This window comes from Paramormyrops kingsleyae, chromosome 4 (genome assembly GCF_048594095.1).
Source record: "Paramormyrops kingsleyae isolate MSU_618 chromosome 4, PKINGS_0.4, whole genome shotgun sequence".
In the NCBI taxonomy this organism is placed as follows: Eukaryota; Metazoa; Chordata; class Actinopteri; order Osteoglossiformes; family Mormyridae; genus Paramormyrops; species Paramormyrops kingsleyae.
In genome coordinates this window covers 20,658,545-20,674,182 of record NC_132800.1, presented here as the reverse complement: position 1 = coordinate 20,674,182, position 15,638 = coordinate 20,658,545, and the positions used below count along the sequence as shown (strand labels likewise).

At 43.5% G+C, this 15,638-nt stretch overlaps 1 protein-coding gene and 1 long non-coding RNA gene across 6 annotated transcripts in view; one reads left to right on the top strand and one right to left on the bottom strand.

Moving 5' to 3' along the window:
• LOC111840196 (rab effector MyRIP-like) overlaps nucleotides 1–3,399 on the top strand; it is a 38,260-nt gene extending 34,861 nt beyond the window's left edge. For 4 of the 5 annotated variants that reach the window (XM_023804759.2, XM_023804762.2, XM_023804758.2 and 1 more), the window contains 3 exons: nucleotides 73–234; nucleotides 323–545; nucleotides 1,926–3,399. In XM_023804759.2, coding sequence (XP_023660527.2) covers nucleotides 73–234; nucleotides 323–544 — 384 coding nt within the window. In that variant the 3' untranslated portion in view covers nucleotide 545; nucleotides 1,926–3,399. The remainder of the gene's footprint in view (nucleotides 1–72; nucleotides 235–322; nucleotides 546–1,925) is intronic. The other variant, XM_023804760.2, reaches the window with a different exon arrangement.
• A 912-nt stretch (nucleotides 3,400–4,311) lies between these two features.
• On the bottom strand, nucleotides 4,312–5,734 carry LOC140589029 (uncharacterized). The gene is made up of 3 exons (XR_011990215.1): nucleotides 5,605–5,734; nucleotides 5,120–5,297; nucleotides 4,312–4,605 (listed from the first exon to the last, which is right to left on the bottom strand). It is a non-coding gene; the product is annotated as an uncharacterized lncRNA (long non-coding RNA).
• Nucleotides 5,735–15,638: the final 9,904 nt, after the last annotated feature.

Genomic DNA, 15,638 nt, shown 5'->3' with positions numbered 1-15,638 from the left:
CAGGGACCCGATTGGGATACACTGCACTAGAGAAACTCAGGAAGGTGTGACGGCAGACCCCGCCCATTGCAGGTGTACCTGGCCGCCGGGGCAGTGTTCAGGCTGGAGGGTGAGCTGCGTGAGCTGGAGGAGTGCGCACGCGACATCGGCAGCGGCAGCACGGACGAGGAGCTGGCGCAGCTGGAGGAGCAGGTGGCGAGCGCGGCAGCGCAGGTACAGCAGTCAGACCTGCAGGTGCGTAGCTGGCATGCGGGAGGCTCTGTCCCAGGAACAAAGGCTCCCTCGCCCGTAACGCCCGTCTGTCTGTCCTCGTGGGCTCCAGGTGTCTGGGATCGCGGCGCGGATCTCAGCTCTCAAGTCCGCCGGCCTGAACGTGGCCCACAGTGCACAGCAGCAGCAACAGCAGCCCAGCACCAGGCCACAGCCCAAGGCGGCGTCTCGCTTGCCGTTCACGCTGACCTTCGCAGGGGGGTCCTCTGCCCAGCCTCACACCATCGACTCCACCCGGCATCAGCGGAGGAAGCTGCCCACTCCCCCTCAATGAGGTACGATGTGCTTAATCCGTCATTTACCCGTGTTTTGATGTATTCATAAGCAGCCACTGGGGAAACACAGCCAGCAGTGGTATTTACCACAGCTAAAACAAGCATTTATGTCAGGCGCCTGGTTTGGGGGCCTCCTGCTGGCCACAAACATTCACTACACTAAAGATTTAATAAACATGTTCCTTATTTAAGAGACGCTGAAGCAGCCTAAGCTTAACATTATACGCAGCCGGGTAGAGATCATATCCCACTGGTGTCATGAAAAGAAAGAGAATCAAAGAGAGGAAGGGTCTAATAGAAACTTAGCTGACCAGTTTCTTCACCGCAAACAATGAAATGCCTCATGTGGATGCAACAAACTTTATAAGCACAGACAGCTGGGGAGGCCCAGAAGTGAATTTTTGAGTTGGACCCCAGAAACAACAAACATGGCGTCCGGATGCTAACGCTTTGGCCGTGCACAGTGGGTGCCCCCATGTTTACAGGACTACGCAGTGCTACGGGTCCTGCAGAATCCGGGACTGCCTGTGAAACTGCCTGAAATCCGGTACTTTCTGTCATTAAGGTAAAAACATGAGAACGAGGTGTCCATTGCCTGGACCCTGCTAAATCCTGACTGCCCCCCTCACACTCGGATGAAACGTGTGGGAAAGCGGACATGGAGACACGCGGCAGCCTGCTGTAATGAGGCTTGCTGTCTTCGAGGCTGGCCCTGCCGTGCCAGGGCTGATTCCACAGCCGCTGAAAGGCTCGGTGATTAAAGACTCACTCCAGCTGATTTTCTCAATGGTTTTGACAGACGCCTCTGATGCATTAGTGACTCACTTCAGCCGTAGAGCTGATATGAAAATAGTCGCGTTGCATCCAGCTTGTAACCAGGCTCCCTGAATGATTTCCAGCATTTTTTTCTGGGTCTCTCAGGATTTGTTTGTTTTTTTGTTATGCAATTTTGGCAGTCAAACTTTTGTCAGTTTGTTCTGGTAAAATATCTGAATGGTTCCTCATTGTCACTTATTTAACTGTTAATTAACAGCTGCATCATTTATGCAGTTTTTATGGAGTTTTAACCAGTCACATGGGGTCAGTTTGCTTCATTGTGTTATGGCAGGAACATTTATATAACAGGATTAACACGGGATGAACAGCTGAATTCATGCACCACGATCATGGGCATATAGCAAATATAGGATGGATGTGAGGGCTCATTAATATTCATAAAGGAGGCTACTGGATTGGCCAGTGAGTAGGATGGCAGGGGTTGTCTTGTTAATATTCAGGAAGGAAGCACTTCCTGATTGGCCATTGAAACACTGTTTCAGTGCTACCATCGGGCTACATCATCACTGTCTGACCACTGCTCTCTCTCACCTGATCTTTCAGAGCTGGAAGCTAGGCCCTCCCCCAGCCAGTGCCTTTGACCCTGCGCACACCCTGGCTTCAATTTCAGTAACCCCCCCCCCCAACACCTAGGGGATGGAGGTCTCCTGCCTTAACTCCAGCTGCAGATCCTACAGCCAGGATACCATCACAAGAACTTTTTATACTGTAGGAAGAACCCCATTCTCCTGTGTGTCGTTTAAATGGTGTAGCATGAACAGATGATTCAGAATCATATTTTTATCCACAATATCCAAAAATGAAATTTTGTTTTATCCTGTTTTGTTATAATTCCCATCGCAGTTGTTTTGAACAGAAATTAATATGAATATGTTCATTAATATGAATATGTCCCATGAAAGTAAACCTATCTTAGAAAACAGGTAGCTGTGGGTTTATTTTTAACACCATAAACCACGCCCCCTTCCCGTATGGAACTCACATGAAGAAGGGCTATAGCCTCTGTTAGCACTGGTCCGGAAGTTTGGAGGCTCAGGTTAATGTGAACCACAACCGCGTTGCAAAGGGACCAAAGGATGGGGCTTCCGGTCCCATTGACTCCACCTTTGACGTAGTTGCCCAGTTTACGTCAGTAACAGCTGCCAGACTGATAGTTCTAAACCAGAACATCATTTTAAGAGGGCGTTCCCCTTATCTTTTCCCCTCTTCACAGGTTCTTCCCCACGTTTCTCGGCCAGTGTGCGATTCCAGTGTTGCTGGTCAAATTAAGTGAAATTGCTTATGCTTCATAATGTGAGCCTCCAAACTGAATTCAGTTTTGCCAAAAAATAGACACAAACATAAGCACAAGCACTGCTTGTGTCTGATTCCCCCCATTTACTCGCAATGATATTTCTAGTTGATTTACTTCTCTATCCACGCCCTGTTCGGATGTCACTGCTGTCAGGTGACCCGTACACGTTGGTGTTGGTGTTTTACTGATGGATGATTTCAAGTGCCCTTACTCAATTCCTCGATGCATCGTTAATTATTTCATTTGCATTATCGTGCGTAAAATATCGGCTCGTCAAAACGCGCAGTTGTGATTGTTTGAAGCCTGAGCGCGTAACACGGTCATTTACTTCGTCCATTATTTTTCCCAGTCGAAATATAACGGTGGGTCCCCTGTACATAAAAAGGCATGTCTAATCTCAAATGAATCTTTATTAAAAGATGTATTAATAAATCGTTTACGTGTACTATTCAGAAATCCTCATTTAGTTATAAATTTAAAGAACATGAAAATATTAGGGAAAATTTATACACTGGGGTAAGTTTGTAGCATGTACTATGTAACTCGAATTTTTACAATGAACCGAATTGCGCACACTGTGAGGAAATTAAGCGCAATCATATAATTATAAATTTAAAAATATTAAAAATTAAACTGAGATGGGGCTGCTGTATTAAAACGTGCCAAGCTGTACCAGTGGAAAGACAAGATGTAAATCTAATAAAGTTTATGCAGCTTTCATTAGCACTTCGTAATGGCTTTGATTTTCTGCTGTGAGAATTGTCCGACTAAGTCGCCTTGTTTTGTCTTTTTGGGTGTTTCGAGCGGTTTACGGTCTTATATTAGGTTCAATACGGTTTGGCAAGTCGCTCCTGATCTTAAAGCTGTACGACATTAAAAACATAAGTCGTGCTTTTGAAATTACTTTTTGCCCAAGTCTAGATGGCAATAGTAGTTTAGGCCTGATAATAATGATTACAAACTCAATTTATATGACATTGTCATCCGACATTATGTATTATAATCATGGGCGTAAATTATGGGGGGGGGGGGGGGGGTTGTACCCCCCCAATAAATCAAAACCAGGTAATACAACCCCCCCAATAATCATGTTTCCCCCGTAATGGGTGGAGACCTCAACCCCCCCAATGTTGCAGCCAAAGTTACGCCCTTGATTATAATATGCTGTTCGTTTTAATTCATTAAGAACTGCTTTTGTAATTTAGAAAAGGTACTTCATCTATTTTCGCAACACATTTAAATTAATGTCGTTTTACAAACTTGCGTCTGAAAATGCTCCCCTTTCATCCCTAATAACACGTGTAACAATCAATTATATTTAGGCCTACGTAAAAATTGTTTGCATAAGGGAGTGTTGAATATGGATACAGTAATCTAAAATATATTAGCCTACCTTTGGTTTGTGAAGTGTTTCTCCTACATTTTGCAGGAAATTAAAACATTTTTGCTCATAAAGCACGATTTTACAGGGTAGGTTGTCGAAATTGATTTAAAATTATTTGATCTCTTAGAATTCCGAGCGCTGGAATGTTTTAGGCTATAAGAACAAAGGTTTCACACACACACACACACACACACACACACACACACATACACACACAGTGTTGATAAACAGTATACCACTGAACGTCATACTTTCTCGGAGAATAGTTTATAGTTTAATATAAATAATTTTAATATATATATGCTCTTCCAAGATTATTATTATTAAGGAAACAAAACATACGAAACAACTAAAAAATTCAAAGCAGAGCATCTGTCATCATGACAGCCAATCGGAGCCTTGAACTCGTTGTAGACCCCGAACTTTTCGGTCCCACAAGATGCGGAAGAGAAATCCCAGTGATGGACCGCTGCTTTGCCGTTTCCCGAACCGGCCTATTGGTCTCACTCCCCGATCCACGTACCAGTACGGATCTATCGCTGGACCTGACGATCAAAGCCCAAAAAGGAAGAAAATTAAAACAATTGGGTAACGATACAGAAATTATATTTGTATGTTAAAACACGTTTTAAACGTACGCAAAACTCCAACAGGACAACACGCTCAAAACCACTTAATGTGCCACTATCTTCGTGCAAAATATTTTAAATGTCTTAGCCATAATACATCTACACTGTTAAAAAACATAGGCCTATGGCAAACCGCATCATTAAAAACGTTTGATTTTCTCCACGCGGCATTTAAACCCGCACTGTACCAATTTTTACCTTCGTGGGTATAATTACTTGTCACTGCGACTATGCCCTCAAAGGTCTGCTAATTGTACCCTAGCTGTATAGGAAAATGTGCCTTTTGAGGTAAATAAATTGACTTTTAGGAAGTTTGTACCTTAGGGAACCAAACTATACCAGGGCCGTGCCCTTTTTTCTGACAGTGCCGGATATGGTTTGCTTATGCAGCTCCTTAAGCACTAGCCTTCGGCTCATTGTCACAAGTTACCTCTGTCATCGATGCTGTGCAAGTCGAGTTGCTCGGGTATGACTGTGCTGCCGTACGCGCAGGTCACACCCACCAGCAGCAAAAGCAGGAGCAGCTGGGCGCCCGTCAGCCTCGCTCCGACTGGCGTCCGGTGACTCCCCCTCCCGGGGCAGACGAGACTGGAGATCAGCATCGTTCACTGGCACAAAATTATTGAGATGGTTTAAACTGTTTAGGCTTATATGTTGGTCCCGTTTGGTGTAGTAAGTGTTTTGAAATATCTATTAACTTAAATTGTAATCTAACACCATAGGAAACCGACTTCCTGGTAAACTTTATTTGCCTACTAATATACCATCCAGAGAGTCGCGGGGAGCAAATATAACGACAATTCTTATTTAGACATACTTTCTGTAAATTAACATGTCGTATCTTTTACTTAAATCATGCTAAAAGTTTGTTTCCTCCTTGAAGTTTGCGTGCCAGCTTGCCGTCAGTCAACTCACCTTGCGGTAATGCTGCACACCTGGCCCCCGCAAACTCTCCTCGTCAGTAGCTCCTCTGTCCGTGTTCTCCCAAGTCGCCAGGAGAGTGAACTTATATTAACAAAGATGAGCTGCGTCAGACGACCCCCCCCCCTCCCCGCCGCCATACACACAACGAACCACCCTTGCAGACAGAGAATGAGCGGTCACGTTTCTCACCGTCGCTTTCTTGTCATTAACATATCATGCCCTGCGCAAATAATGAGCAAACTAAGGGTCGCGAGCCCTCATATTACCAACGTCCATTAAGGGAACCCCGAATAGTTCATGTATTTCACGCTTGTAATCTCTTTTTAGAAGGAAATAATCTATCAATAGGTAAATGACGTCTCCTATAATCAATTTTGCAATGAAGCAAACAGGAAATTCCTGCTTTCTATAAATACACGGCAGTCTCCCTTGAATCTAATTATATTCTATTATCTTTGTCATTCTTACGTTGCTAAGCGCAGTCCTTTTCCCTCAAATAAACGGAGCAATTCATAGTACAGACTTGCTGTCACATGTAAAAATCCATCCATCCATCCATCCATCCATCCATCCATCCATCCATCCTCCAAGCACTTATCCAGAACATTGTCCATGGGTGTCTATTCTACACAGCAGAGGGCAATGAAATACTGTAGCTTGGCTGGGATGCTAGTCCATCACAGGGTACCCCTAGTTTATGGGCAATTTTGAGGCTCCAATTCACTTGTAGGCAGAACCTGGAATACAGGCATACAATCCACACACACATACACACACGCACTGACCTGTACTCATATCTTTGTGGGGGCCGTCCATTTTTTTCTATGGGAAAAACCTTAATCCCAACAATGACAACCATAACCCCTACCCAGCCCTAACCTTAACCATAAGGAACCAAACAAAGTATAAGTCTTTTGGCAATTTTAGGTTTTTGATTGCAGTCACAGACTTTTATAAAATAAAATTTACCCTTGTATGGGGCTGAAAAATGAAAATAACAGTTTTTTTTATCACATTGTAGGTACACTTAGTCCACACTGTTAAGATCACCCAGCGGGCAGGAAGGCAGCAAAGCCATGAAGTCGGTAATAGGGTTTTAATGGCACAAACGGGGTTGACAGCTACGAACATCAATGACCGATCTGGGGAGAACTAACTCAGACGCGGACTAAATACATAAGACAAGCAGAAAATAACAGGCAATAGGTGATCACAATAGGGGTAGCACGCGTAGGTAATGAGGGGGCGTGCACACACGAGGAACGTACGAGCAGGTCATGACACACACAATGTAATATATACATGACCACACACACAGACACACACACACATAGGGCAATTGAAAGGCCAGTTCACCTACCTGCATCATCAAACAACTTAAAAATATCAAGTTAGTATTACATAGTGGGGACATTTGGTCCCCATAATGTAATATATACAGTACCTGGACCACACACACACACACACACATATATAATATATTCCTGGGCCACACACACACACACACACACAGGGCAACTAGCCAATGTGTTCTGCCTGAAAGCATCACCAAAGAATGTAAAATAATTTGTGTGTTAACACACTTGGACATAAATGCTAACTGACTCAAAGGAGTGAAGAGTAACACCCCTGGTGATAACCAGGTTATTGCCCAGGTACATTGAGTTCTACCTTTAACAGCTAATTCATGACTAGCTCAGCCGTAACTAATCTTAACTATTGTAAGTATAGAGTGATTAAAGAGAAAAATATGATATCAAGGGTAAAATGAGTCCATATTGTCAATATGGCAAGTTAGTTGTTCCAGGGACTTGATAGATTTCCTTAAGGACTAGACTAATTAAAAGTCAAATCTTCCCATGCAAGTAAGTGTTTCTGTTGACGCTATCAAGAAAAAAACAGCAGAAAACAAATGGTTGCAATGCTCAAATACAAACAAGAAATCTTTTGTGGGTTATTTGGGGCATGATTGTGTTGTACAAATAGTGGAAATGTCCAAGGGTAGGTCCAGTCCAGAATCACAGGGCCATTGATAGGTCCAGTCCAGAATCACGGGGCCATTGATAGGTCCAGTCCAGAATCACAGGGCCATTGGCTATAACACAAGGCACAGGGTTAGAATCAGCTATCTGCACTAAATACCCCACAAGGGAAGGTCCAGTCCAGAATCACAGGGCCATTGGCAATAACACAAGGCACAGGGTTAGAATCAGCTATCTGCACTAAATACCCCACAAGGGAAGGTCCAGTCCAGAATCACAGGGCCATTGGCAATAACACAAGGCACATGGTTAGAATCGGCTATCTGCACTAAATACCCCACAAGGGAAGGTCCAGTCCAGAATCACAGGGCCATTGGCAATAACACAAGGCACAGGGTTAGAATCGGCTATCTGCACTAAATACCCCAGAATCAAGGGGCTGTAGTCAGCTTCACGCCTCATTTCCAGCAGATGATGGGTAATGTTCTGAAGCATTTCACGCGCGTTGCTCTTCAATTAAGTTTTACTGTAATGGTTCAGCTTTGGGCCATGACTCCTTGGCACTGAAGCTCCGTCCCCAGGAAGCGGACTGGCCATCTGCCACCCAGATGCCCGTGAGAGCCTCACGAACCCCACAGCAAGTCAAGCTGCCATAATGAGTCAATTACTCCTTGGGGCCACGTGTCCGGAGTGTTTATGTCTGTGTTTAATTCTGATGCATGAAAAGCTTCAGTGACTGTTAATGACAGACACCATTTCCCACATAAATGATATCTAGTTTCATTAAGACGGGACGGATACCACTAGGGTTTAGTTCAAACTATATACATATAAAAATAATACATTTTCTGTTGCTCCTCTGTTTTCAGTACCATGAACAGATGTATTCCACACATGGAGAAAATAAGAACACTGTTTTGTGTCACGTAGCATTTAGAACTATGACATTAATGCGTATATTCTCTCATGAGACATCTCTGCCTCTACATAGAGACCTCTCACTGGCCTGCCCCAGAGTTTACTCGCCATTTTTCATTTTGATCAACCAGCAGAGAGCCAGTATTCAGGACTGGACCTGACAGAGATGGATACAAATGGGTCCGAGGTCTTCAATGGAACATATGAGCAAACCACCAGCTATATCCTAATGCTTATTTGGGTATAAATAGTTCCACTACTTATCTACACTATAGAACACAATACAATCTTATGTTTGGAAGATGATAGAAGAATCCTAAAATACACTAAGAAATAGGTACTTGTTCAACATGACCCTGAATAAAATTAATGGTTGGAATATGAATGAACAGGTACATGTTCAGTTTACATGGGAGAATAAAAACCGTTAAACTCTTCAATACCCAATTTCTACCAGTGAATCAACAAAATATTCCATTGACTTATTGTTTTGGATTACTCTATAGCAGAATATGTGCAGAATGTTACCATGAAGGCTTATGGACGGAGACAGGACAATACTAGAGAGGCACTGAGAAGCCTTGATACACATGCAGTCCTGGAGCTGAGATTTACCTCATGATGTTTATCTTTGCCAATCAAAGAGATCACAAGCTGACTCAAAGCTCAGTGGACAATGAACAGCACTGGGGGATGGGGGGTGTGAAGTATGCTGTACAGGTACCACGACTCTTTCACCAGAAACCACAGTCTCACTTCACGTGTTTCTTTCCTTGCAGAGTGGCAGGCTGGGGAGCTGGCAGGTTAGTCACCAGTAAACTCAGACAAAAACAGACAGGGAGTGTAAGAATCAAGCATGTCATCATCTCACTGTTACACAAGGCATAGAACATCCAAGAATAGCCACCGACAAGATTGACACTTTTCATGAAAGTAACACAAAATGTAGTGTTGCACGTCATGGTGTCACGCAAAACTACGAAAATAGGCATAAAATAATATAAACAAGCAAATACATTAGTGCTCATAATCATTGACCGTCGCTGACCATAATGGATTGGATAATGGTCTCTTAAACTATCTGCTTAGTTTCGTACGTTTTACGTCACTCTATAATGCGGTACATGTAGTTTCGCTTGTGTAGCACAGCCATGCTTTCGTTTCAAAAACGAAAAAAGACCATCAAACTTTTGCACAAGTCATTAAATAGTGTTTATTATTTTCTTACATAATTATCCCCTCTGTAATATGGATTAATCCATACCCCTGGTTCAAGGGACAAGAAACCCCGTTTTTCTTTCCTTTCAACACACGGCGCGCAGGTGAAAGGTACGTGTGGTCTGCTCGCTAATTTTCTTTGCTTTTTTAATTTTATATGTATACAAATACATACATTTTTGTTATTGTTGTAATGTTAAGGTATTAATTGTGTTTTATTTACATGTATTAGTAGATGCAAAGAGAGAAGACGTGCCTTGTTAACTTATTTGTAATCTCTCTGCTCAGGTCCCTACAGTGGTCATGCTTATTTAATGGTGTACACATTAATTACCTTAACATGGTATTTTTTTAGTTATATAAATGTATGTTTTTTAATTATTATACATTTCTTTACTATGTGTATGTGTGGAGTGTGAGTTCCCCCGTTTTCCCGCGCCTTTCTTTCCTTTCAAGACGTACATGGCGCGCAGGTGAAAGTTGATGCAGAGAGAGTGAAAACGTAACTTATTTGTATTTCTGCTCAGGAATAAACCCGTAACTTGACTTGGTCGTGTCCGTAATACTTGGGAAAGAAAATTCTATACAACGCAGATTGAAATCCTCTACATTTACACGTCATTCTCGCATGATTAATGTGATGACTACTTATACATCTCTACTACTGCATAACATATTACGTATGACCTATTGCGACTACTTTATAACTACATCTCTCTGGGCACCAGTTGGGGCAGCTTCGAATCCCTTCCTGCTGGAGGCTTACCCCCACCTTCTCCTCAGCCCGTCTCTCCAAGGTCTTCAGGGCCTGCGAGACTGACCACGCTCAGGATACCATGAGACAAGGACACACAGCATTCTAATCGATCTCTTCTTGCCTAAAGCCTAAGACATTACAGAACCAATATGCCTCCCAACCCAGGTCTACCGATGTCCAATTTTCTTTCCACACTAATAACTGTGTGGTTCCAGCTCACTTCAGTTTTCCCCTGCAGAAGAGTCGGCTTGGTAAAGGCGGGGTTTGGACAGCGACAGTGACGTAAAACGAAGAGACCCTTATTTACTGTTCACGCGGTGTACATCATGATTTACTATGCGCTAATTTCTGCTAGCACGTATGTGAGAATCGACGTCTTATTTTAGCATCAAACGCTACTGGAATTAGCATTTGCTTGTGTAAATTTGCAATACGAATCCATTCCGTTCAGTTGTTCTATAGTACTTTAAGTAGGAGGTTGGACAATTTAAGGTTCGCTGTGATGCGTGATTCTACTAATAATGAATAATATATAGAATATGCCTTTTTTCCCCTTCATTTAATCCAGGGGTGCCCAAACTTTTTTGAATCTACTTCTCAAGTTGACAATCTGCCGTGATCTACCAGTTCAAATATAGAGCCATTGCTATTATTGGAAGCTTACCTGCACAGTTAACATGCACACAACAAGCAGAAAGATATAATAAAAGGTAATTCTCCAAATTGGAAAAGTGTAAATAAAAGTATCTCTACCTTAGTGAGACCACTGGCACTGGGAGGAGGCAGTTATTTTCTCATAGTTAGGGCAGTAGGAGCTGGTTGCAAGCTTTAGGTAGGACACAAGGTGGTCATCTGTCATTGTGGATCTGTACTTTGACTTGATTTCCATGTGAGAGAAAGCAGACTCGCAGGAATAGGTTGATCCAAAAAGTGCTGTCAAGTTCAAGGCATACCTTCTTAGGCTGGAATAGTTTTGTTCCAGCAGTAGGTTCCAGAACTGTCCATTCATGCCAGGCCTCACCCTGGATTTGATCTAAGTATCATTTTGCAGTGTGAGAATCTCTCTTCTCAACAGCAAAGCTGTTCATATGGAACAGCGATACTGCGATGCTACTTTAGAAACAGTATCAGTATTGACACCAATTGGAAAACACAGGTAGCTGGCAACAGGCTCGATGGATGCAAAGTAATAGAGTGCTTGTGAAATTCTGACAAGATACTCTGAACTTGCTCCTCATAACCTGCACTGTCAAGCTGCACTGAGTCTCCATGCTGAAGGAAAGTTCTGCAGTCAGTGTTGCGGTCTACATGACAGCACATGTAGCTCGTTTTTAAACGTGCTCACTGAACTGATCATGTTGCTTACATGTTTGTCCTTACCCTGCACCTCTACATTAAGCTCATTGCAAAGTTCTGTGACATCTGTCAGGAAAGATAAATTCAAAAGCCACTGGTCGTCCTCTAATTCTACATGCGTATTCTGCATGATTTGAAAGTTCCAGAAAATCTTTACTTGTATTTCAGGTAACAACTGGAAGAATCGCATTAAAAATTTCCTTCTGCTTAGCCGTCTAACATCTGTGTACAGCAGCAGGTCTGTATGTTCTACACCTGTCTCCTTCAAGAGAGCAAGGAATAACCTTCTCTGTAGACTCCTGACCTGAACAGAACACACAATATTCATCGCAACAGCCATCACTACTTTCGTGTTTAAAAATTTCCCACAAAGTGCTTGCTGTTGATTTATACAATGATAATAAAGGAAGTCCGGGAAAGATTCGCTTTGCGCAATGCAATGAACCCACCCGTGCAGCCAACAATCGCTGGAGCACCATCAATTGTTATAAAAATTAGCTTAAAGAGGGGCAATTGACTTTTGTTAACAAATTGAATGAAAATGTGGAAAATATCTTCACCTCTAGTGTGTCCTTTCAGTGGCAAAATGGTGAGTGGCTCTTCTCTTGCACTCGTGTCTCCACAAATCAATCTGATGAAAACACATAACTGCACCATATCATCATATCAGTCGACTCATCGAACTGGAGAGAAAAACACTCACATGTGTCAGTGTCTTTTTTCAGTTGCTCCTCGACATCCTCTGCCGTTCTGTCACATGGCCAATGGGTAACAGTATCCTGAGATAACTGCACATCCTTAATAGCGTCCGCAATATCCGTGTGTTAGGGTTAGGGTTAGGGTTAGGGTTAGGGTTAGGGTCAGTGAAGAGTGCATCTGCAGACCCCCTAAATGCTTCTTTAACAACTTCAACATCCTTGAAATGTGTTTAGCAAGATGTTATTGCTGCAGTCTTACTCTTGGTAAAAATTGACTGCCGTGCTACTAACTGACCCTTCAATTCTTGTACTTTTTGGGTACATAGAGCTGTTTTAGCTTTTGTGCAGCGGGTGCAGAAAGGCGTGGGTCTCAGAGATGGTGTGGAGCAGCAGAAACAGCCAGGCCAGCGCCACCAGCACCACCACCTGCAGCAGGTTGTCTCAATTCGACAGGTTGCCTGGCGCAATGCAGTGAAGATGGAAAGTCATCCAGCCTGCCTACAGTATTGCAGAAGCAAGGCAGTTAGCAGGCACTGCATAGCACCAAGGCCAGCGGGTCGTACCGACAGGCTGACTGGCCTTGCTGCACCACATTCCGCAACAGGATCTACTCTGGATCCAACATGGCACTGGCCGCTGCTAGCCCCACCAGGGCAACCACACCTGGGCTACAGACACCATTGGCCTCCAGGCATGTGAAGCACAGGGTGAATAGTGGCCCCCAGAGAGTGTGCCAGACGATGCAGAGATGTAACCCAAGCTGAGGGTGCAGAGCCCAGTGATGGCGGCGAGCGGCAGGAGCAGAAGTGCCACCCCACTGCACATCTCAGCCTCTACGGTCTGCTGGAGATGGCAGAGCAGTACCAGGGCCAGGATGGGCAGAGCCAGGGCTGCTCCCTCCGCAGCCTCCATCACCATCACACTCACTCCACCTAAAGCACCATGTAGGGTTTCTTCAGGGGTGAGCTGCAGCCATGAGGAGAAGCCTGGTCCTCTGGAAAGCCACTGCCCACCAGGGGGAGGAAGAAGAGGATGAAGAACATTGAAGGGAATGCCATCACTGACACATGGAGAAAGAGAGAGAACAGGGTCAGTTTATGGGTGGGAAAGGCATCAGTCCATTAAAACCAGTGTAACACTGTGTAGGACACATCACAGGTCAGAACCTGAGCAGCGTCTGAGCTGCAGACTGTGAGTGTGTGAGGCTGCCGGAACTTTGCAGAAAGCAGCCCTGTTTATTCAACATGCTGAGCAGCTACACAAGCATGACATCACATGTGTATGTGTGAGAGAGGGAGATTTTTCCAGTGCTGTGTAAAAACTTTTTGAGGGGCAGCTGTTCGGTACTCAGTACCATTAAAGCTCGTGAACAAGTTCACATGAAATAGTTTGGGAAAAATAGGCAGGTGCTCAGGAAAACCAAGAACCTCCTGCTTCATATCTCTGTGAATGACAGCTGTCAACCAGCGGTGTGGACGTAGACTTAAGGCGTTTCTATCTGCGAAGAAAAAAAATATACGAAGGAGATGATATTAATCCATGCTGTGAATCTGACATTAACCATGACAAAGAGGAAATACACTTTTAATCTGGGGCTGCAGCATTTTCTTTTCTCCAACCAACACTAAATGATTGACTAAAGCTTTATGCCCTCATCACAAAAGCATTTATTCTGTTGCTCACGTACGAAAGTAAGACATTGACGACCACCTGTGCACTTCCAAGCACAAAAGATGGCTGAGGGCTGTGAGCAGAACCAGCTGAGTATTTCCTTTGGCACTCTGACTCCTGGTGATAGGAGCTAAAACGGGCCACTGGAGGGCGCCTCTGCTCACCGTACTGCGAAACGCAAGCAGCGCTTCAGGTCAATGCACTACACATGTGGGATAATTAGGACATTCTGTGACAAGCTCTCCATATGTCAGAGTCTTATTACCAATGGTTTTTGCACAATCAGCTGACAATGTTCAATGAGTGCATGGAGATTGACAAACAGAAATCCACCATAGTTTACTTAGTATTCCTCTTGAACAGCCTGCAGGAGAAGCTGATTGAGAGGACCACATGCTTCATTGGACTGAAGGTCTGTTTGTCCTAATGGTTTGTACCAGTGGTGGCTCCTGGTCAAAATCTTTGGTGAAACAAACCGCCCTCCATCCCCGGTGCGCCGCCGAACAAACTCCGCACCTTGCCTTGCCCCCCCCGGACAGCTTGGTTTTCATTCATGAGGCTTTACAGACAGTGAGGTTATATGTACGAGACACAGGATTACATTGGCTACATTATTTTTATATTACACACACACACACACACACACACATATACAGTATATACATATATAGCAAACACACACTTAAGTAAGACCTGTTTAGGCAGAAGCCCACACCCCAATTCAAGGTACAGGTCATGATAGGAGGTTATATAAGGATGTTACTGTATTATGGGGTTTGTTTGGTTGTTGTTTTTGTTCTTTGTTCTTTTTTGGATGCTTGCATACTTTTGTTAAACATGAAGCTGACAAAGCCATACAACAATAACAAGGACACACACATTAACCCTAATATTACAAAACAATACAGAGCCTATACTATTATTACAAAGATCCACGCTAACATTCACTATTGCTGCCTCACACCTTCCTTCTCCTGCTCTACCCTCATAGTGTTAAATCACTACAAAATATAAAAATGTGTATATTATTGTACATATCTTACAAACAAGCAATAGTGATGTTTATTTCACCAATACATCATTTACAATATTGCTAAATCCCAAGAAAACACGTCTATCCTCTGTCTCACCTTGTAAATTAATTCTACCCTCCTGGTCTTCTTGGTGAAGTTGTTAATGACTCTGTCATACCAGCAGGAATTTTGTTCCAAAAATTTCACCAGTTCCTTTTCAGTTGAAAGAAAAGCCAAGTTTCGCAGTCGCTCCTGGCTCATGGTATTGCATGTGTAACTTTTCAGATGTTTTAGACATGAAAAGCTTCTCTCCACACCAGCTGAGGTCACTCCAATTGTTGCAGTCAAGCACATCAACTTGTAAGCCTCTGACATAACTTTGTCAAGACCACCATTCTTGAAAAATGTAATG